Below are 23,288 nucleotides of genomic sequence, written 5' to 3'. Positions count from 1 at the left end.
TTAAACCGCCTACACAGTGTGTAATTGCCGCATTCGTTACTCGAAACTACGTAATTCGGTTCGTTTCACCACCTTCGGCTGACCGTGAATTTTTTGTCAACACTTTTTCTTCTTGCATCGAATCAGAGTTTGAATTTGGCAAAGCGACATAGAATAATCGGAGACGCATTAAAAAGAAAAAAAAGGAAAGATTACAGATCAGGAAGAGGAAAAGTTTTGCACCTCTCTGGACAGTTGCACAGATAGTTCGGAGCTTATTGCGCGCATTACGTTCGTTGCATAACGTACGCGTCCTCTTGCCTCCTTCTTCTTTTTACACCGCAGCGTTTTTTCAAGCTCGAAAGAACTTGGCGTACATCTTAACTTCGGGCGATAGCAGCAGGCTGTGGGAAATCGTATATACATTTCGCAAATTGTCAAAAGCTATTTGCAAGTTTGTAGCGGTACGGCCCGAGACAAAAACGAGCTCGAGCTTACAAATATAGATGTATAGCGTAATGTAGAAGTTGCGATTCAGTGCAGGTACAAGGAAATTTTTTTAACTCTGCTTGTCGTGGCTATGCAGTTTATCGCATCCGAAATTCCGACTAAAATTTTTCACTTTTAGTAGCTCTTGTCCTTTTCGTCATTCTCTCTTATATATTTTTTTATGCCTTTACTCTGCGTCCGATGCTACATAGTAGTTACAAGCTGCCAAGCACAATAAATCGAGCTGCGCACTGCGCCACGTATTGGTACGAGTACACTTGTGCAAGCTCAGAAGTCTTTATATGCACAAGTGTACGACGGTACGAATACATTATGTAAGTATGTGCAGCGCCGCAACTACAAATTATACGAGTAAGTAGCGTAAAGCAGCTACAGACAGGGTAATTTCTTAGAAACTTTTAAATTTTAGGTAACTCTCGTATACAGAAAAATTGAGTTAACGGTTACAGCGATCACACGGTTTGTAAAACAAGGTGTCCTCAATGTCAACATGTAGTTAATTTTCGATTTTTCAAAGATAATATTAATTACTTTAAAAAATTCCATGCAGCACAATGTTCTCGGATTTTTCATGGCCGTTCAACTAAAAGGATCATTTAAATAATAGTTGTAAGGCATTAAATGACTTGGAAAGGAAGCTTTGAGAATTTTTCGGGGTGTAAATCTGGATATAACTTAATTAGATTTTGGTTTTTACCACTCTTTGTAATATTAGCGAGAGTTTACGATGAAAAAATTGAGATTTTGCACGTCAAAAGGAGGGAAAAATTCCAAAAACTAAGTTTTTTGACTAAAATTATTTTATTAAACATTTTTTTTGAAAACGTGACAAAGTCACTTATTCATTAACAACTAAAAATCACATGCGAATTCTAGCACAAGTTAGACGAACGAGTTAATTTTTAGGGTTTTATCGACATTGAGAGATGAAGTATGTTTAGTAAAAGTAGAGGATAGTTTAAAACAAACATACGAATTATAAATTGTCTTTTTAATTAAGCAATAGAGTATACTATTGACTAAAAGAATGATATTTATCATTCGATTACTAACACTCTATCGTAGCGGTAGGATAATTTCATCGGGTCGTATTTTGAAACATTTTTAAAATCTTTTGGTTCGAAGCACTTGGAGTGCAATTTTACGTAACTAGATTCGAAGCTATAATTGTGGTAAACAACTTTTGCGCAGGCAGTGCTAAGGCAATAATTGCCTCGATCGTCTTCAAAAAGTTTAATAAAACCGGCCTCCTTGACGCTCTGACACTTCATATCGGGATCCACGAATTGCTTGGCTTTTCCATCTAGCCCGATTTTCACCAGGTACTTATCGTTAGAGACTTCATAGCCCTCGTTGCAATTGACGTGAGTCAGAAATCCTTCGCCTCTTGGTAAATTATAGATAGTTCGTCCACAGGAAATACCCTCGTAGACGATGCTAGCTGAAAACCAGTTTATCTCTTTGTCTCCTAGCTTGAACTGTGTACATTTCACTGTAGTTTCGTTTTGTCGAGCGCATATTCCGATCAGTCCGTTCGCCAATGAGACCAAAGGTGTGTGTGCATTTTCGATATGGGTTAAATTTTGCCTTTGACCTGAAAGCGTGAAAAATGTCTCGTTAGTGTTAATTCAAGTTCCGAAAATCAAGACATGTTTCTCTATCAATTACCGTTTGGCTGAATATGAGCTACCGTCAACGACGGGTTTTCGGGATAATCGTAAATTGGTGTATCGAAAAGTAAATAGCCCTTGTCCTCTGACAATGGAACTATACCTGGCGAGTGCCCGAAGGAAGTGAGCAACGTATCGACCTTTGCAACAACTCCGTCAGCATCAATCGATGATCTATTCACTGTGTGATGATTTACATCTACCATCTGGTCAGGTGATAAAACTTCGAAACTATTTTCTCCTTTCTTATAGATCGGTTTGTTAAAATATTGATCAAAAAAGGGGGTTAAATGACCATTCTTGAATTCCTCAATTTTGGTGTAATAAACTATATTTTTGATATGCTGATCAAGATCTTTTGAAACTTTGGTCGTTTTGACTTGACAATTGGAAAAATCAACGATGCTGAATCTCAAGTGAAACCTATTCCTCCAATTAGAGCGCCCAGTATCCTCAACCCAACGCACGATCGCTCGATTCTTACCCAGAGGATCGATTTTCATGACATCCATTGCAATGAAGCCACCGGACTCGGAGCGCAACACAACGTTACATTCATCCTCCTTTGGGTTCTCTCCCAAGAAATTGGTCTGCACCCGACGCACAATGCATTCCTTCTCTGTCTGCTCGACGGCCCTGCCACAAATTCCGTAATAGACGGTGGTATTTTCTATGGCACTTTCACTAAACACTAAGAAATTTTCACCAATGTCGCGTTCGAGCGCTAAACTCTGATAGGCACTCGCAGGTGAAACTGAACCGAGTAGGATTATGCCGTTTAGAGCGACGACGATCGCGCAAAACGTCGCGAGTATCGACATCGTTATTAATATCTTACGTGTTCTTAGCTCTTTGCTCGTTGAAATGACACTGAGCTCCTGCTTGTTTTTCTTTTTGGTTTATATTACAGAGCAGAAATAAATCGGCACGTGCTTAATTATGGAAATGATTCAGTAACGAAACAATTACCATATATAATTAGTTGATATATTTGCATAAATTCATTTTTCGCATTTATCAGTGGTCATCAATGGAGAGAAAAAAACCCTGAACTGTCATATATGAATATGTGAAGGTACGACGTCGGGTTTCTGCCTGTTGCCGGTGCAAAATCCGCGTATGAAATTCCCAAATTATCTTTCTTCGTGAAATCGCGAATGATTAATTGAGCTGAGCCAATAAATATTTTGGTATCATTATATTTACCAGAGAGCAATCGAACAACACACAAATTCATGACTTCGTATTTTTTTTTCTCGTAAAAGAAAAAAAAAACAAAAATTCAATTTAAAATGTATTATAAAAATCAACGAGCAACTGTTTGAGAGCACCAGGCAGCAGAGTAACTTCAACAAAAAATTTTAATTCAAGTAAATTATTAATCACTCATAAAATATTAAAATCTAAAAATACCAGAGAAAAGGTCAAAAATTTAAATTCAATCAAATGCAAGAAAGAATATGATCATAAATAGAACGGTTGAAAACTGTACTATTTTGTATTGTCTAGATTGAGGGACTTTTAAAATGTGACTACTGGATTTCCAATTACGTCATTTGGTAAAAACTGTATTTGGGTTTTCGAACGAACACGTTAAAGAGGATTGGCCCAGTGAAATGCATACACGAACAAGTTTTTTCTTAATGTCATGTAATTTTTTTTTATTTTTAAGGGGTTTCGAGGTTATGAATAGTTTAACTGTAAATTTGAATTACTCGCTAAATAAAACGTAATCGGAGAAACTTCTAAAACGCGAGTGAACAATTTTATCATATAATCAGTGTGAGAATATCACTGCAACTGGGTATGATTGTATTACAAAAAAGAGTAAAATTTATCCTATAGTAAGCACAAATTATAGTTATAACTTTAAAAATTAATTTTTTTCACTTAGTTCTTCAGATTAAAATTATAATTTTTTTGAATATTAGATTAATTTTTAAAAATGCTCGAATTCTTACCTTGTGTAAAACTTGAACTCGTAGTTAAAAGCCTGTGATTCAATCAATTTCAAAAAAACTGGAAGACGGTTGTCGCCTGGCTGAAAAAAGACTCTGTGTAATATATTTAAAAAATATAGACTGATTTTAACAAAAGTAATAATAAAATAAGGCGAAGAGCGTTTAATTTCGTTAGATTACAGTGGGAAATCGGTAGATTCCTACTTCCTTTTTATGCTAAAAAATAGCTCCAAACACTATTATTAAACAATTTTCAAAAATATTTTTTTTGGTACACAGGGAAGTATACAATTAAAGGTGCAATGGAGCTTAGCCGACGCGCGATGAAAAGGAAATTGTGGAGACCACGAGGAGGGCAGCTTGAAAACGCGAAAAGGTGGCCTGCTCGAGTGGATAAAAAGTTCCTAGCAATATTGAATTTTATCGATGCTGGATTGTCTTAGGGACCAGTCACCCCTATATACAGAGGCTTCGCGAGCAATTTTTCAAGTATATTATAGATGTATCAAGACGCGGGTTAGCAGCTATAGGGGCGAGCGCGGCTACACTGGACACGGGAGTAAAAATCAGTTTGCGGCAAAAGTACTGTACGTTTGACGCAGTGTAAAACGGCTTTTGGTAAATCCACGCCACGCCATCTTACGAATATAATCCGCCGAGCGATAAAAGGGCCGTACAGCACTAACTTTTTTACGAGCAGCTGCCTGGCGCACGGACTATAAAGCAAGTCGCAAGCTCGTGCATGTACAGGTATACGAGCCGGGGCCTTCCGCGTGTGCAACAACGTCGTACATATATAACACGTGCGAGCGCGGGGCAAAGGGGGCAGTAATATTGCGACGAGAATCAATGAAGAGGCTTTTTCCTTTCTGTTTTACGATTTACGCGAGCAGCTGCAGCAGTGGAATAGCGTCGAGCCGAGTTTCGTTGATGTGACGCACACACGCGAGGCCACCACGTTGAGTTGTATACGTATACGCGCGGGGTGCAACGGAGCTCGTCGTCGTCGCGCGCGCGCGGCATATAATCCATCGGTCGAAACGCGCAAGATAAAATGTCAAGGCAGAAAAGTAAAATATCGCGTCGGAGTGCATGTATATAAGAAACCAATGGTAATCCCCCCACAAGCAAACCGCCTCATGCTTTAAATAATATATAACGTCGAAAATTCGGGATGTGACGTAGATGCGAAGCTATCGTCACAGAGCAGCGCGTAATCCTTTCGCGCACTCTCGACGAACGTGTATAAGTCGGCGCATTCACTATCGCAAACACACACGAAGCAGCACACATCGATTGTCGGACAGAGCGCGCATCGTCGCTTTTAACGAAATTGCTTTGGCTCTCTGTGTACATGTATTAGAAATCTGCAGAGCTGCCGGCGCGCAATCGTATATAGATATATAGATGTGACAGAACTGCACAAGCCGACTTGGTTTGCGCTTTTTTCCCCCATCAGTAAATCCAAAGTTCCGAGAGCTGCTCTCCACGCGCGTGCAGTCGCACCGATGTTAGTTCGCCACGGCGTTTCGGTATAAAGCACGCAACGAGGCCAATACAATGGTACAAAATCCCCCGGTTTCGGTGGAGAGATCGTTATCCCGCAGTTGCGCGCTTGCAGCTACAATTTCAAATGGCATAATTAAGCTCGCAACGTTTATCTTATAAGTATATCTATATCCTAGGTATTACAGAAGCGAAAAAAAAGGAAAAAAGCTCGAGCGCGCAAGTGCTTTTTTTCGGCGTCGAGTATATCGTATTAAGGGAGTCGATTGAATTTGCATCGATACGAAGACGCTGGATAAATTATAGATGTATATCTGCGTCTCTGCGCACGATTACGCCTCCTATTTCCCTCGGTTTTATACAGTCTACATAAAAGCGTACCGTACCCTTTGGTAAATTTATAACTTTGACAAAGGTTTCAACGTCGCTATACAACTAATCGCCGATATTTATTATGTAATACGATTTTGCGCTTGCGAGTGCAATTTGCATAATAAACAGCTTCGGGGCCAATGTCAATATTAATTTGCGCGCGAGATCGGCGAGTCAGTTTTCGGTGGCCTAGCGAATAGCCAACAAAAACAAACGTACACAGTACGCTATATACCGTACCCCTCCCGCGCACAAATGCATCCATTTTTTTTATTTAGTTTCCATTTTGCAGCTGGTCGAGCGGGCGCGCAAGGCAAGCAAACGAAGATTTACACTCGGCGCGAGCCTCTAATTGACTTATATCCTCGGCGCGCGCGAGCTATGCGGCAGAAAGAGAGAGAGAGAGAAAAAAAGCACATAACGGCATTCACGCGCTCACATTTTCTTATCAGTCAAGCTGCTTTGGCACGTAGCCATTAGAAAAATTACAATCGCGACTGACAGGCCGGGGGTAGGGATGCTGGCGGCACTCACTCCCTCTCTCCTCTTTCTATCTTTTTCTTGCATTGTTCTCGCACCAGCGTTCACAAACATAGGAAGAGAGAGAGAGACAGAGAGGTCGTGGCTAAGAAAAAAGTTTTACGGAAGTGCACTTGAAAGCTACAGGCGGTGTGCGCCCGTGCGCTTGCACGGACGGGGATAGGAATTCCTTTCTTTTTCTTTCCATCTGCTACTGCCGCCTGCAGTCAAGAGTATTTAGAAAAAAGATTCAGTTCCAACGTATAGAGCAGTCGAGAGGTAGAGAGAAAGAGGAACGGCCTCGTGCACTGCGCCCGCGCGCGAGCACCTGTGTTCCGCTGGTTCTTTTGGTAAAAAATATGAACGCGTATATCGTATGCACTACACGCGTACGCGCGTACAGATAGATTGCTTCGTATATACCGTTCACGATTATTTTATTTTTATTTTTTCTATTCTACGGTATACTACATAAAAAATAGCGCGGAACGGAATATAAACGTACACGCTCGGCGTATTGTCTATAACCTTGCTCCATAATATATGCGTTGTATGTTTTCGTAGAAAAACGCGTGAGGATTAATATTCCAAAAATCATTTTGGTTCGTAATAAGTTTTATCATAAATAAAAGTTGTCATATTATTGTGAGCTTTTCGATTCCACAAACAGATGGCGTATTGTAAATCTGCAAGTAGCAAAAGGAGTCCCCGATTAGCATAAATATAAAACTAACTCGCTCAGTTTCGCGATTTCACACTCCTTGGACAAGGAAGAGATTAAACCCTGCAAAGAGGATTAATTTTTATCCTCTCAATTGTGCAAAGGTCCGCCGTTGAGTTATATGCGCGTACAGTTAGCTCGACGACTTTATATTATTCTATCATATAATGTACGCGGTAAGAGCGCGCGAGATGGGAGGGGAAAAAAAAATATTAAATCACAGTACACGTAGTCGCGTGTTACAGTATAGTCTCAAGAAGAGTCGAGTCCCTTTTTGCGTCGAGCTAGCTGAAGGAATGTCGCTTCCTTTCGGAGCGAATAAATGTAAAATCGTTGGCCTGTGTACGCGCCGCGTCGTGCTTGTCTGTGCGAGTGTTGGCCTCATTTTCCGTGCAGCTTTGGCTCGAGTGCTTGATACAATTCAAGGCGAACTACAGTAGCTGCTTTACAACGGCGTATATTATGCTCTATAGCCCTTTCTTACGTGCCTCGCGCTGAGCATAGTCGTCATCGTCGTCGTCGTCCTCGAAGATCTTGTATGCCAGCGCGCGAATAACGTAACGATAGCGGAGGCACACAATTGTCGCTCGTTTTCCCGCATATTCATCCGTCGAGTTGACACATTCCGCCACGCGCGTTCGCGCCCAGCTCTTTACGTTGACGCGGCTCGAAAAAAAAAGGGATCACATTTTTTTTCTCTTCCTACTTTCGAAAAATCGGCGCATAATATTCCTTGATGGTTGCTCGTTTTCTTGGTTTTGAGCCAGCATGCAGCGTAGTAGCAGAGGCGACAAAAAAGGAAAAAACTACGCGAAAAATCGTGTGACGCAAACGCTCGCTTATTCGCAACGTCGTTATCATCTCCCTCTCTCTTTCTCTCAGTGAACCAAGCTACTCGCGCGGGCGTTCCAAAAACCTACAAAATCGACGCTAGCTCTCAAAATAAAATAAAAACTAAGAAGGGGTCTTTCACGCGCGCAGTATTCTCGGCAACCCCCATCTAAGCTCTTAACTCCCGCGCACGCCGCATAAACGTATACGTATTATTCTGAGAAAAAAAGTGCAGAGCGCGTGACTTTGAGCGGTCCGATAGCCCTGCCTTGTTTTTCAATGTTGTATAAGCTGACAAGCTCGGCTATGTGTACACTGCACAAGTCGCGGCCAAAGATCTCTCGCCCGCTGAAAATTCACAAAAACCGGATGTGAGCTGCGAGCGCGCGCGCAATCGTGTGCACATGCAGCCCCGAGTGCTCGCCCCCGGACTGCAGCGCGGTATACAGCCTGATGATCGCGACGTACGTGATCTCGTGCAGTATACTCGCGTAAGATTTTACACAGGACGTTGGTTTTTTGGAGCAGTACTGGCCTTTAATCTTGCACCCGTGCAGTAGAACATGCGATCGATTTCGAAGGTCTGCGCGCGTGTGTAAAAGAAAAAGAGAAAAAATTCGTCGCAAGCTCTATCCATACTTTCTCAAAGATGTTTGTTGTTGGGCTTTAGGAGGACCTCGATCGCCTGAATGCTTGCGGTTGCACGAAAAGCAACTGCGACTACTTCTACTAAAACTTTTTTTCTACTCGAGGAAAAAAGTTGCCTCGCTCGTCGGCGATTAGAACGCGGCCATCGTCGTTTTCGTTGTCAACTCGAAAAGAAAAAAAATTGCTCTTTATCTGACTGCGTCTGGCCTACACACACACATACATATACGTGCAGTGCAGAGAGTGAAAAGCCCGTGGCACTGTATACGATAGCCAGAATCTTTAGCACGCGGCGCACACAGGAGGCTTCTCGCGCGACGAAAACTACGACGACGACGACGACGCGATGACGACTCGTCAAGCACTATAAGCCTTTGTTCTTGTGTGCGACGCGCGCGACCATCTCGGCGACGTGTCTGCGAGGCATTGTTTGCGCACTGCACGATATATATAGATATAAATGAATAGGAGCGGGCGCGCGTTGCACCCGACGGGTATATCTGGACTCGAGATCTGGGCAAAAAAGAGAAAGACAGTTCCGACGACGACAACGAGTGGCAGAATTAGGGCCACCTTTCACGCTCGGCTAGATCATTTGCCGCTAATAGCGTCGCTATAGCACGCGCGACGATTATTTCCTCGTCGCAGTGCAACGTCTTCCATTCGGGCTATAAACTCCTTACGCGAGGCGCCTCCAACGTCTCACTTATTGTTTCGCTGATAAATCGTCGAATCGACGATAAAAACTTTTGAGCTTGGTTGGGTGCATTGCTCGTCGCAGCAGTTGCAGCAGTCAACAGTCGAATCACTTTTGTACCCGAGACACGTAAATGTATTAAAAGTAATTCATCCCGACTAGTAGCGGCAGCGCGAGCTTTTACGTTATATAGGTACATACACGTATATAATACGTCGATGAAATATTTCAGCGTACGGATCGGAGGGAAAAATTTAATAAACATTTTTTCGATATACCTATCGAAAAGTTCCTCCTTCTGGACTTTATGAAAAAGTGGGTTGCACAGAGCGAAAGTTCGGTATAACGTTCACGTTCGATATTGAAAAACGCATAAGACGCTGCTAGTAGTGCGCGCGCGAGACGAGTCCGTTATCTATATTCATCGGATAGCCCGAATATACCATTGATCGATTGTTTTCCTCGCGTGCGAACCATAAGTTTCAACGCCGAAAAAAAAGTAAAAAGAAAAATCAGCGACGAAGAATTTTAAGCTCTGCTGCTGCGCGTGCCACAAAGAGATACATGCGCCCACCCGCTCACCCTCTCCCTTTCGCAAGCCGGTCAGACCTGGATAATAAATGTAATAAATTTTGCATAAAACACGAACTATATACTTGCCTAACTTGGAGAATGCAGCCTGCAGAAACTTTGTTTTAATGAAAGGAAGCTCGGAAATTACCCGCGTTCAAAAAATAAAACTTGAGCTCTGCGACTCTCCTCTCTGTCTTCCTTTTTTCCTCTCTCTCTCTCTCTCTCTCTCTCTCTCTCTCTTAGTGCTCACTCGGTCCACGAGTGCACGCGCGCACACACAAGTATTCGCAAGGTAAACTCCAAAGCTCATTGCGAACTCATTGTGAGCCGTAAAAGCTACAAAATCCCGCGACCACCACCGCCACAACGGTACCCAGCTGCTTATGTATACTCCAGCGTCTTCTTCCTTCTTCTGGTCTTTTTTCTTTGTTCCGCGTCGACAGCCGCGCGCATATATAAATTTTTCTTCTCTTTAATTCTTCGCGCATAATACTTTAATGCCTTATGAAAAGGATTTATTACGAATAACTCGGTCGTATGAATTTTTAAACAACAACAACAACAACAACAACAACAACAACAACTACAACGGTATAGCTTCTGCCTGCGTCGCGCGGCAAAACAGAAGCTGCGTTGAAACGACACAAAGTTTCTTTCCTATTTTCGACGATGACTAAAAAAAGTAGTTAAGTGCATGAATAAACATACACTCGCTCGAGAGCTTACGCTCTTTGCTGTAGAGTCGCGACGTTGAAAAAACTGATGAATGAACCTCTCACTTTTTTCGAGGTGGTCGACCCTGTACTTACTTCTCTCCTAATTTCAAGAGAACGCGATCCAAGGATCATGCGGAATTTCTTTAAAATTCTTCAAATGTTTGATTTTATATACGAAGATAATAATAAACAAATGTATAACAATTTAAAATATTTAATTACTGTTCAAAAAATTAAAGGATATGCACGTGACAGATTTTCCAAAATAACGTAACGTACTCATGTACATGTAAAAGTCTTAATTGGCTGTCATACGTTTCGGAACAAATCTCACATTACATGATTTTCTACGTCCATGCGCCTTTTGATAAATTCTTCATGACAAATATCTCATATGAATGGTTTGTACAGATCATGTGCATTTGTGTCTATTGTGGTTCTCTTTTTGCCCAAATGATTTGTGACAAATAATACTTTCAAAGGGTTTGCTGTGATAATGTACTGCATTGACGTGCCTTTTGAGTTTACTCTGACATCCAAATGATTTGTGACAAGCCTCACACCCGAAGAGTTTGCTGCGATCATGTACTGCGAATATGTGTTTTTTTAGATTATTATGGTACCCAAAAGTTTTGAGACAAATTTCACATTCAAAGGGTTTGATCTCATTATGTACTGTATTTTTATGCCTTTTGAAGTTACTTTTATCTACGAATGGTTTATGACAAATCTCACATTCAAAGGGTTTGATCTTATAATGTACTGTGTTTATGTGCATGTTGAGGTGATCTTTTCGTCCAAATGACTTCTGACAAGTATCGCACTCGAAGGGTTTAATATGATCATGTACTGTAGCGGCAAAATGATTTGTGACAAATTTTACATTTAAAGGGTTTGCTTTGATTATGTACTGAATTAATGTGAGATTTGAGATGACTGTTTTGTCCAAATGATTTGTGACAAATTTCACATTCAAAGGGTTTACAAAGATCATGTATTACATTAACGTGACGTTTGAGGTCACTTTTTTGTCCAAATGATTTGTAACAAATTCCACATTCATATTTTCTACTGCTCTTATGCTTATGCTTCTTCTTTATAGGTTTTTCGACTCAAATTACTTTTTCCAAATATTTTATCCTTCTCAGATTTGTCAAGGTCCAATTGAGAATTTTCTTGCAATTGACAATTACTACTATAATCCACTTCTTTTTTTATTAAAATTTCAGGAATTTTTTCATCTCTGTAATTGTTCTCAACTTGCTTTTTTATTTTCACGATTAGTGGATAACTTTGATTCTCAGTTTTGAAGATAGTTGTTGATGGAGATTTTAATTCAGGTTTAACATCTTTGCACTCTAAATCTATGATTATTTCTCTATCTAACTTTTCCTGGAACAGCGTAACCTCTTTCATGTGATTTATCTATAATTGAAATTTATGTTATATTTTTGATGTTGAAAAATAGAATATAATTTAAATTAATAAACCTACTGATGATTTGTAAAACATGATTGTTTCAAGGTTTTTGACTTTACAAAAATCCACAGAATCTATAATATCATCTCCACCTGAATCTGGCCAATTGTCTGTCGTATCTTCCTTCACCTTAAAGAATTATTAAATTTGATTCTACAAATCGCTTGAAAAAATATCATGAAATGTACAAGAAAGTCATACCTAACTATGCCCTTGCTATTTTCCATAACTTTCTTGATTATAATAAAAATGACTCTATGAATTTTCACGATATACACTATTTTGAGGTTAAGCCATGTAGGCAACACTGTATCTTCACTGTATGTTCACATTTGATTTTAAAATCAACTTGCTCAAATTTTTATCCTTGCCAGCAACTGTCCTCACTGTATTCGTATATTAGCGAGGTGATCCTGCAATTATGATAGCTCCTTAGCAATAATTTCAGTAATAATCACCTTTTCTACTAATCAAAGCAGTAACAAGCAAGCAGACTTTCGGCACTCTCGAGCGCCGGGTGCTGGTTAATCACAGCGTACGAAATACGATGGCTCTGAGGACCGAGAAGTCAGCATTTCTGCGATCATCGCGTTCGCTTGTTCGTTCGTTTCTCATTAAATAGTCTGGCCTACTAAATATCCCATAAGAAATTTCACATAAAAACAATAATTCAGTCACTTGGTGACATTCGAATGTTAACTTTTAACTGCGACCGTAAAGCACTCGCTAAATGTAGTCTAAACACATCGGAGTCGCGCGTGACTCCATATTAAAAACAGAAACGCGACGCCAATCGATACATGAGACAGAGAGGCTCAACGTCGATAAACCCGTCGAATAATTCGCCAAGTCGAAGAATTTAATACACGCGCAAGCGAACCAGGCGCCGTATGCCGTGTGGGATCCGTTGTATTTTCCGAAAGAAAAAAAGAGATAGATGGATGAGATACAGGGTATCAATGGAATCCAATTAATTGTTCAGTTGCTGCGCTTGAATTTACGCGCTATAAGCGTATTCTGTATATCGTGTGTGTATGTGTGAAAGCACAGCTGAGAGAAAGCGAGAGAGAATTCGATCCAGCCGATATTTCCTCGGGGTTTGCACACACATTGGAACATTACGAATACGCGTACGTATACGAGCATATATCGCGTAAAAAAAGCACAACACGAGCGACAAGTTTGAAATCGCGGACAGGTGTACATGGCTCGTGTCGCGCTGAAATTCCACATGAAAAACAAAAGCAAACAGAAAAAGTTTCGCGTTTCGCGCATACTGAATTACGAATCGCTGCGATCTATTTTTATACCCTATGAAAAATGAACTACTCTTTAGCGTTAATCGTTGTTTTTGTTGCAGGAGAGGGAAAATCATGGCTACCGAGGATCAAGGCCTGTTGCTGAATTTTTGCCATGATCATCGTCGATTAGCATCGCATTACAGCAGCCAGTCTACGAGAGAGCAACAAGCATGAAAAATCGCGACACGCGATCGGTCCGTCGCAAGAGGGACTGAAGGAGTTGGAACGAAAGTCCACGCGCGCGTGTGTGTGTTCGTGAATGCACGCGCGCCTGGATGAGCCGGGAGGCGGATAGGTAGGGGTTGAGAGAGGTCGTTGGCGTGTACGCACTATGAACGCCAGCGTCAACGTTGAGAGGAACTCCTGGCGATTGCCTCCTGACGAGACCATACAGGTCGGTGATGTACGAAGCAAAAACGAACCTCAAGATGTGAGTGTGAGTGCAACAATTTCTATTGAAAATCCATTCAATCTATACGTTACACTAGACAATTTTTTTTTCGATGATGCATAAGATAGAAAATGCCGACATATGATTTTCGTCGTGAATTTTTATCGAGAAATTACTCCTTGCAGCAACTTTTCGCTTCTGGAAGTACGTTCGGGACTATACACTTGGCTTACGCAATTTTCGTTTACGTGGTAATAATTTTCGAGACAAAGCCCTTTTAACTCGTTCAAAAAGCTCGACTAAAACGAGCCAACGATCGATACGGTCGTTTTCCTCCTTTTTATTCTTGATTTTTTTCTTCCTTTCATTATACCAGCTCGCAGTGATGAGGCACTTTCGAGCTGTTCACAGAGCGATGCACGCGCCAGCGTAAATGAGCTTACGCAACACGTGCCGCACTATACGTATATATACGCGCGTCGAGCTTGCATTTCATTAGAGTCACCTAAGACTATGATGATGAGTAACTATATACGCGTGTAAGAAGCAGAGCAGTAGCGACGCAGCGGAATGCTAAGGCACGTATACCGGGTTCCTATATAGATATATCGTGGCGCTACTACACCTGAGTCTCTCAATGGCTCAATTTTATTATGCGTATAGGTCCAACGCATGATATATACATGTATTATACTCGCTCGAGCTTTCCGTTAGAGCTTACATCATCAACGCGTTTTAGCTATATACATTTATAGTTTATGGTGCGAGATAGCGAATGATTTTTCGCGACGCAAAATCTACTATCGTAGATTAAAAAAGGAAAAAAATTGGTAGTAAAACTCGTTAAAGTCGAATGCGTAAGCCTATATATAGCCCAAGAGGTCAAAGCGCGCATTGTAATTTAGAAAAAAACGCGCTATATACAAACATTTTATGCTTCGAGCTTGCGCGACGTCGTCCTAGTACTCGACTGTATATAACGCGGTAGCAAGCAAGCAAGCAAGCGAGCAAAAAAAAAGTTCTACTCTCTCGTGTACGCGAATAATGTGATCGAATTGACGCGCAGTGCTGCTACTTTCATAAAGTACAATTTTTCAGCTAGGAACTCGATAAAAAGTTAAAATGTGAGGGGATCTCCAAGGTACGTACCTAGGTATATATACGACGATGGTCCGATGGTCGGGACGATTTTTTCATGTACAACAGGCGCGCGTATCAGTCGGGCTTCAACTCTATACACGATATAAAGCTACATACTAGCGAGTGCAGCTTTGTATCGCCGATAAGTTTTCGCGGGCTGCTTTACCGACCACGAGTTGACCGCGTTACGAAAGCCGCGCGCATTTATATTTACGGGAAATTATTCGTGTTGAAATCGCTTTGGAATTTCTGATTCGACTAGGGCGCGCTATATAATTGTATGTATTGTGTTATAACGTTATATATACGGCGAGCCAGAGGCCAGTACTGCACAGCCACCGAACTCTAGAACTGCTTCTTTCTCCCCGGACTATGTATATGCGCGCACTCTCGCTTCGACGCGATATTATCCAAGCGACTAATAAAATTCAAAGTTAGTATTGTTAGCTGCAGGGCCAAAGCAGAGAGTAGAGCTGCAGCAGTACGATGGGAGAGAGAAGCAACGAGGGCGTAATGTTGGAATAATTCTTCGGGTTAATTGGCACGGGTCGAAATAGCTGCTATACAAGCTCTCGTCTTTGCTGCCGTTGCCGTTGCCGCAGCCGACGCTCGACGCCGACGCCGCGGTGGTAGCGAAGCTAATTAAACTTGGGCGCCAGTTGTGGCCCACGGCCCGGAGAGATACTTAATTTAATGAGGCAGAAAGGATTTTATATACGCAGCGTACGCAAGTACACAGGAGCGCGATGCAGCCTCGCGGGGCTACGTATACGTATATATACGTGTTTGGTACATATCCTCGCGCAGTCATCATCATTACATATAAGAAAAATTTCGTTCACCGGTGATGGTTCGCTGCACGCGTGGCAGCACACATCGTGCACAGTACGAGCAGTCAAAAGAAAAAGCTGCACGTCATATACGTAGAGCGTGTGTGCATTAAATTACACGAGCTCGCTTTCCGTGCGATGGATGCGCTTCGTAGTTCGCTGCCGCGTACACGTATAATATAGACGACGGTGTGTGCCAAAAGACAGCTCGAAGCAAAAAAAAATGAAAGAAAAAGTGAAAGAAAGAGAGCAAACGAAGGGAAGCCCCACACGCACGCACGGACTCGTCGCGTTATTTCAACCTTAAACTCGATTCCGCAAAGCGAGAGAGCAGGGCTTATACGTGCGAACTGCATAATTCGATTAGATTCAGTTACCGCGACACACAACTGCGCGGCACGCGGCAGCGGCGGCGGCGGGCACACATTTACACAAATACGCGTGTAACTGCGCGACGTCTCGGCATCTTTATATATCCGTCATTCGTTCGTGCGACTGTCGCGTCCAACTCTGTGTGGTCGTTGTGTAGTATCGGCTACACGAGCGCACGCGAGTCGTCGTCGTCGTGTGCTTTTGTAACGTTACGTATACGTATTTAAGCGCGTCCCTCGCGGCGCGAATCGAATGTGTCAAAAATGATGACGAGTTATGAGGCGCCGATCGAGAATTACGAGGTGAGAGCTGCTCTATACTTTTTCATTGCCACACGCCGCTTTGTTCTCGCGCTCGCTAGCGCAGTAGTATTACGATTGCCCGGGCTTTATATTCGCAGTCGCGCGCGGTATGTTAGAGCTTGCGAGCTAGCTCGCGCGATTTACTAGCGCCTAATATATATCACACGCAGTGTATAGTTATACGTAGATAGATAGGAATAGATCAGGCGATTGATGGCGCGGCGTAGCTTGCTGAGCCGCATAAATTGTCAGGTAACGTCGAACACGCTTTTTCTCGCTCGCTCGCTCGCTCGTTCTCTCTCTTCCTCGCTCGCGTGCAAAAACTCTGTCTTCAACGCCGTAGATAATGATGCTTAAAAAAGTCTGCCGCTGTATTATATGTATAGTCGCGACTCGCTTGAGCTGTATAGGGGTGGGTGTGGGTTGGTGCGGCTTCGTGCTGCTGCTGCAGCTGCGCCTCCGTGCAGTATATGGTATACGCGGACAACGCTGACGCGCGCACTTGTACGGAATACTTAAAGAAGGAGCACGAAGCAGAAGAAGAAGGAGAGCGACGAATCTTCCTCGTGAATTCAGTCGCGATGTATATAGGCTAAACGCGACGGGTACGCAAGAGAGAAAGAGAGAGAGAGAGAGAGAGGCTGAGCGCGCGCGTTACGGTGGATTATTCATTTTATACCCTTTCTTCCGTTCTACTCTGCTGCTGCCGCTGCTGCTTTTCTGCTATATATTACTGCTGCTGCTGCTACTTTAGTTGTTTAGGATTCCGATGTTGACTCGCTACTTTCGCCTGCTCTATCAAGAGAAAAGCCCATCCCACCCACCGTAACTCGTAGATTTCTTCTTCTTCTTCCGTTGCGCGCTGCCGCTCGCGTTCGCCCAGAAGTTATAAAGAGCTCGGCGCTTTCTCGCGACTATTTTCGTATAACAAATGTAGTTTTGAATATTATTATATGCACACGGCATAGCTTTGTGCATGCTCGACGGTTATCAGGTAAAATTGTGCGGGGTTATGAGAATATAGACAAAAAATGTTCATATCATACTCTCGGAGCTTTTATAAATAACTTTTTAGAAACTATTTTTGGGGTCCCAGGAACATGAGAAAATGCAGGAATCACAAAAGAAGGTATTTGGTCGATAGTTATGTTTTTGTTACACAGGACGAAAATTTGCATTTTTCCATTGTCAAGCACAAAATAAGTAGTCGCATATTTAAGAAAAAATGCGATATTTCATTCTGTAGAAAACAAAAATAGCTATAAACAAAATACCTATCAGAATGTAGCTTGTTTCTGCGTTTTGACCAAAGTTTCAATCGTGACTTTAGCTTCCAATTTTAAGGTTTTTCCATAGAATTACTCCGATACGCGGATATGACATTCATCTCTGAGATGACGATTGTACGATCGCTCATAAACGCGATCGCGAGTCTATAAGGAGGATTAAGCACACGCTTACACACGTACACATTCGAATCGAACACATTACGTTCGGAAAAATAAGTGGAAACTAGCAGCACTAGCTCGAAAGAGAGAGAGAACGACTTACATAAGTATACCGAAAGCTCAGAAGTTATTCTATCGCGTAGAGCATTGACTGTTACGCTCGATTAAACCTTTTCTCTCTCTTTCTCTCTCTTTTCGAGCTCTTTTCTGCGGCGTACACATACATGCTGCACGTATATATAAGAAGGAGCAATTTAGACTGTGCTTCGCCGCCTCGACGTCGCCTTCATCACTAGTACGACTACTACCACCACTACTACCACTTCTATTACACACGCTACGCCGTAGAAAGAGAGAAAGAGAGAAGCGTACACAAAAGCGATAAGCATCGCACACAGGATCTAAAAACGCGCGTCGACGCGGTCCTGCGTAATAAACCGTACACATATATGTAGGGACTGTGGATCACAACTCGTGCTCGTGGCTACGTGTGTGTGTATGCAGGACTCGGCGAATATAACTGCTACCGGTGAGTAATTAAGCGATGAAAACGTACAACGCACCCGGGAAGCTGCGTATATAAGCTATTTGGAGCACGTTTGGTCGCGAACACTGCCGCGTCCAGTTTTGTCGGACGCGCATAACGCACCAACGAATCACAGCCTTTCTCTCTTTCTCTTCCGCTCGCGCATTGTGTCGACCGTTTTATATATGCGCGTGTAATATATATACAATATTATGTTGTATATGCACAACGATATGCTGTGTTCCCTAGAGTGTACCAATGACATTTTTCGCGCGATCGGGAAAGATATAATGAGTTATAGCGCGCGCGAGGGCTCGACTCGTATTGCCACGTAGAACGCGCGAATTGCAATCGCGTCAACGAAATTCAATTCTACAGACGATGCGGTGATACATTGTATAAGTTACAAATAAAAGCAGAAAAATAAATAGGTACACACACCTTCTCATACAGATGTGCGTAATAAAAGGTTTCGAAATTACTTGTTACAGGATTTGACTTATCCCGGAGATGGCCACAACTGGCGGAGCATCATATTTTCTTTGCTGGTCATCAGTACCGTAATCGCCGGCATTTGTACGGCCATCTACCTTCTAGGGTAAGCTCGTATATACGATACGTCGTTCAGCCCGTGATATAAAAACCGAGGGATTTTTTTTCTCTCGTCTAATTTTTCAATTTCTTTTTTTTTTTTTTATCGCTCTCGCTGCCTCTCCGACGTCGTGCGAGCAGTTACGTAGACGAGCTTCTTTATTGGAGCGGCCGTCGATTGACGCTCGAGGAATGTCTTCACGGTGACTTGACGCCGCAGAGGCTGGCACCGACTTGGGTGGCCCACGACAAATTCATATTTCAGGCGGACGATGGCTCGCTGGCGCTCCTCGACGCGTCCAACAATACCGTCTCCCTGCTGGTCTCCAATCACACGCTCGTAAGTATATCGTATACTATACGATGATAGTTGTCCTGTACACCAGTAGTACGGGACTATGTATACTGCGGCAAATGTGCCCGGCACACGCCATGTATATGGATGTGATGCGATCACCGACCGACCGAGCTATCCTCCGGAATTCCCAAGCGTAGCGTTCGCGCGCGTGTGTGTGTTTACGTTTATATGCTACCGGCCCTTATACAGCAGCAACGGCAACGGCTAATACTATTTATGACGAGCTACTGGTTTGCCTTGTGCGAGTTGTACATCACGTCGTATTTCCTGCGACGGTTATACGGCGCAAGCGGGCGAGCGAGCGAGCACCACGGGCACAACTGCATTAGCTCCCGCCGCGTGTGAAGGCGCGACAGTAAGCTCATTGCTCGAGTTATTACCCATTGGCATGCGGCGGACGATTATGGAGCAACTATATATCTTATGTACATATATAGGCGTGCGAGCGACGCATTTCGCAAGCTAGTCGCCATCAATAAATTATTACAATGCGGGAATAGAACTGCGGCTCGAGCGACTATTTAACCACCGCAGGGCAAAACGAGAAAGATATGTAGATGATATGCTAAACAAACGCGAGGACATAGGTGTGAAAAATGCAGTTATGCATCTACCACTGTCCGTAAGAGGTTTCACTTAGAGGTCTCTCTGGAGCTGATCGCGCGAGTACCACGACGACCTCGAATCGCAAATATTTTTCTGCGCAGCTCGTTCCAACGCGGAACGGTATATAATGTGTGCGCGCGTCGTACTCGGAAGCGCCGATATAATATCCGACATGTTGCAGGATCACGACGCCGTATCCTGCCGAGGCGAATCAATCTTCCAAGATCAAGAGTCGAAGCTATATACGTACGAATATATCTAACAGGCAGCATCAATCATACACGGCGCGCGAAGCTGATAGCTATCAATGTCTTCTTCCTCTTTTTTCACTCGCTCTCTTTTTCTCATCGATAAAGCGCATAGTGCATCAATTTTTTTGCATACACAGCGCGCGGATATGGAATTAGCGATAAATACGCGTGTTTCAACGCACTCTACGTACGAGTTATATTCGAATGAATACGTATACGCTACTTCCTTATCGATGCGAAATCATGTTCCAAGATGTATTCACATGTGCAACAACGACGCACTCACTACGTGGTAAAGAATGTTCCATCGGATTATATGCAAATTCGTCCGCCAGGGATTCTCGTTGCCCGCAAGAGGCAATCGAAACAAAAGTCGGTGCTGCGCAGCGGATACATATATAAACGAGCTGCAATGCAACAGTATGCGCTTTGCCATTGATACAAAGGAATCATTCCACCAGGGATACAGAGGGAGAGAGAGACAAAATTCGCTGAAATTCCAGACGCACGCCAAAGGACTTGATTAGTTCTTGCAGCGTATTGCGGAGCTCAAATAGTACACGCGTATATATTACGTGTACGCACAATACACAGAGCAAAAACAGGATCACAGGGATTTTCAATTGCAGGTTTAGAACTCGAAACAAAAAAGGGCTGAAAAAAGAATCAAAAAGAAAAGAGGATATAGTCGACTAAAAAGAGAGGAACAAGAGCGGGGGAAGAGAGAGAGAGAGAAAGCGCGAGATGGGCAATGCCTCGAGGAGATAAAGGCCTATTTTCCGCGTAATTTTCCGCACGATAAGCTTTACACAGCGAAATGGGGGGTGGTGTTGCAGAGCAGCTGTCGATCGATGCGCTCGACTGCGAGATGTGAAATATCTATATGGAGCAATAGAGAGAGACAAGAGAGCTTGCAGAGCAGGCATATATGGAAAGGGAGAAATATTACGTTGACTTTGTTCGCGAGGCTTGTACTACGTGCTTTGCGCGGGGCCTCTTGTAAACGAGACGGATCTCGTACAATCGCCGCGCGGTATTATATGTATTTGTCAATAACGTATGCGCTATATTACATCGAGGACTAGGAGTGAGGCGCGTGGACGCGTGTACACATGTACAATACAATACATGCTATACGGTACATAAGCCCTACACGCGCGCGATTATCGATTCTTCTGGACGAGCTTAATAAACGCAAGCGCTGCTGCTATATGCATGTGTGTGCGACGCGGCATCGAGAATTTATGCGTGTGCAGTGGCAGGCAGTGCAGCAGCATCATCGCGATGATCGGCGCGACGATTACGCCCACGCAAGCGTATTCGCGGATGAAACAATGCACGTCGTTTCGACCCTTTCGCGCGCGTGGTGGTCATAACGAGCGAGACGCGTATGGGCTTGTGCGCGCGCCTCTGTGCACTGCACTCCGTGAAACGAGTTTCACACCGAACTGAGCTTGTGACAAAAAGATAAACCCTTGCCCAGCATGGTGCATTATGGATGTGCCACACACACGTTGCGCACGTGCATTGTGACGATTGCGACACAGTTCGACGAGCATTGGAAAAAATCAGGACTCGCGTCGATGACGATACTCGATGTGCTGATGCGATGAAAATGAAAAAATAAAAGAGAAAGAACTGAGTTACGCCAGTGGTACTCGTGCGCGCGCGTGGCTGCTGATTTTCGTGAATGACCGTTGGCACGTGCAGCTTTAACGAATCAGCTCGTTTAATCGTCGTTCGATCAATTGGTCTATATATGTTATATATCTATCCTGCAGTACTGAACTACGGCACACGTTTACTTTCCGAGGGCTCAGAGGGTTTATTTATCGAGGGAGGAAAAAAAACGAAAAAAAGCTGCCACGTCAGTTCAAGGGCCAAGGGAGTTAGTAACTTCTAAAGCTGTGCCACATCGAAGCTACGGTAGCTGCTGCTGCTGCTGCTAGCTGTTCACAAGGGCTTTTTAATTGTTTCAATTGTTGGTATTCATCAAGGAACTCGTATACAGCTCATTCGCTATAAAAGTCTTTTTATCATTATTATTTCACTTTAATACCTCTCTCTTTAGATTATTACTTTTTCCGGGCAGTTTTCAATTTCTTCTATAATACCCAGCTGTTGCCCTACTTAGTAGACGCCGCCCAGCTTTTGGCCTTTCATTTATTCGACATTTGAAATATATATGAGTGTTTCCATACGCGTCCTTTCACTTCCCAATATTTTTGATGATTGCGCTAATGATAAATGTAAACAGTTGTGAGAGGAATATATTAATACGCACACGTTTGAATGGGCGTTTGCTTGCGGCCGCTTCAAACGATACTATTGCAGCAGAAAAAAAAGAAGAGGCAGAAAGAGAGAGAGAGAAAGAGAAAGAGAAACTGCATCTGCAAAGCTTCCATTCGGCTAATAACTCGGGCAATGTATAGCTGTGCAGAACTCGCGCGCGCGTTGCTGCAACTCTCCACGGAGCTTTTCATTATCCCATAAAGTTGAGTAGTGGCCCTATTAATCGAGGATCCGCGCGTGGCCAGGTGAAAAAAAAAAAGAAACAAAAAGTTGAAAAAAAAAATAGAAGAGAGAGAGAGATAGAAAGAGAAAAACGAACCGATGATTACACAGTACGCGATGCGAGTGTACGATGCAGCAGTCGGGGCAAGTGGAAAGGCTTCCCTAAATCCTCGGACGCAAAGAGTAATGCCGACACCGCCGTTGCCGCTGCTGCCGTGCGTTTATACTAGCGGCGATGGTAGTAGTAGTAGTTGTGGTACTAGTACTACTGCGGCAGTAGCGAGACATTGATCCGCTCCAGTAGTATGCAGCAGTAGTGGCAGCCGCACCCGATCCGCTGCACGTATACTATACGAAGTGCGGCGGCGAGCGCTTCGCAAGCTCTCGACGAGCTTTTTCGCTCTTTCTCGATCAAAGAGTCGCGCGCGATTCATTCGCGACGGCGTTATACGAATGCGCATATAGACTTAAGTACA

At 43.2% G+C, this 23,288-nt stretch overlaps 2 protein-coding genes across 6 annotated transcripts in view; one reads left to right on the top strand and one right to left on the bottom strand.

Annotated features, from left to right (window-relative positions):
• The window catches only part of LOC106660191 (inactive dipeptidyl peptidase 10), a 67,363-nt gene that overhangs the window by 35,178 nt on the left and 8,897 nt on the right, over nt 1-23,288 (top strand). Inside the window, exons 3-5 of one of the 5 annotated variants that reach the window (XM_023460415.1) lie at nt 13,543-13,877; nt 18,984-19,090; nt 19,225-19,423. In XM_023460415.1, coding sequence (XP_023316183.1) covers nt 13,815-13,877; nt 18,984-19,090; nt 19,225-19,423 — 369 coding nt within the window. In that variant the 5' untranslated portion in view covers nt 13,543-13,814. Of the gene's footprint in view, nt 1-13,542; nt 13,920-16,398; nt 16,519-18,983; nt 19,091-19,224; nt 19,424-23,288 lie in introns of those variants that run through there. The other 4 variants (XM_023460414.1, XM_014383078.2, XM_023460416.1 and 1 more) reach the window with 4 other exon arrangements.
• LOC106660193 lies at nt 11,614-12,902 on the bottom strand. Its single transcript, XM_014383079.2, has 3 exons — nt 12,384-12,902; nt 12,198-12,311; nt 11,614-12,128 (listed from the first exon to the last, which is right to left on the bottom strand). Exons 2-3 carry the CDS (start codon nt 12,213-12,215, stop codon nt 11,787-11,789), a joined length of 360 nt encoding a protein of 119 aa, XP_014238565.1. The 5' UTR covers nt 12,216-12,311; nt 12,384-12,902; the 3' UTR covers nt 11,614-11,786.

Source organism: Trichogramma pretiosum, unplaced genomic scaffold (genome assembly GCF_000599845.2).
Source record: "Trichogramma pretiosum strain Unisexual culture from Peru unplaced genomic scaffold, Tpre_2.0 scaffold29, whole genome shotgun sequence".
In the NCBI taxonomy this organism is placed as follows: Eukaryota; Metazoa; Arthropoda; class Insecta; order Hymenoptera; family Trichogrammatidae; genus Trichogramma; species Trichogramma pretiosum.
This window is presented reverse-complemented; position numbering and strand designations above follow the sequence as displayed.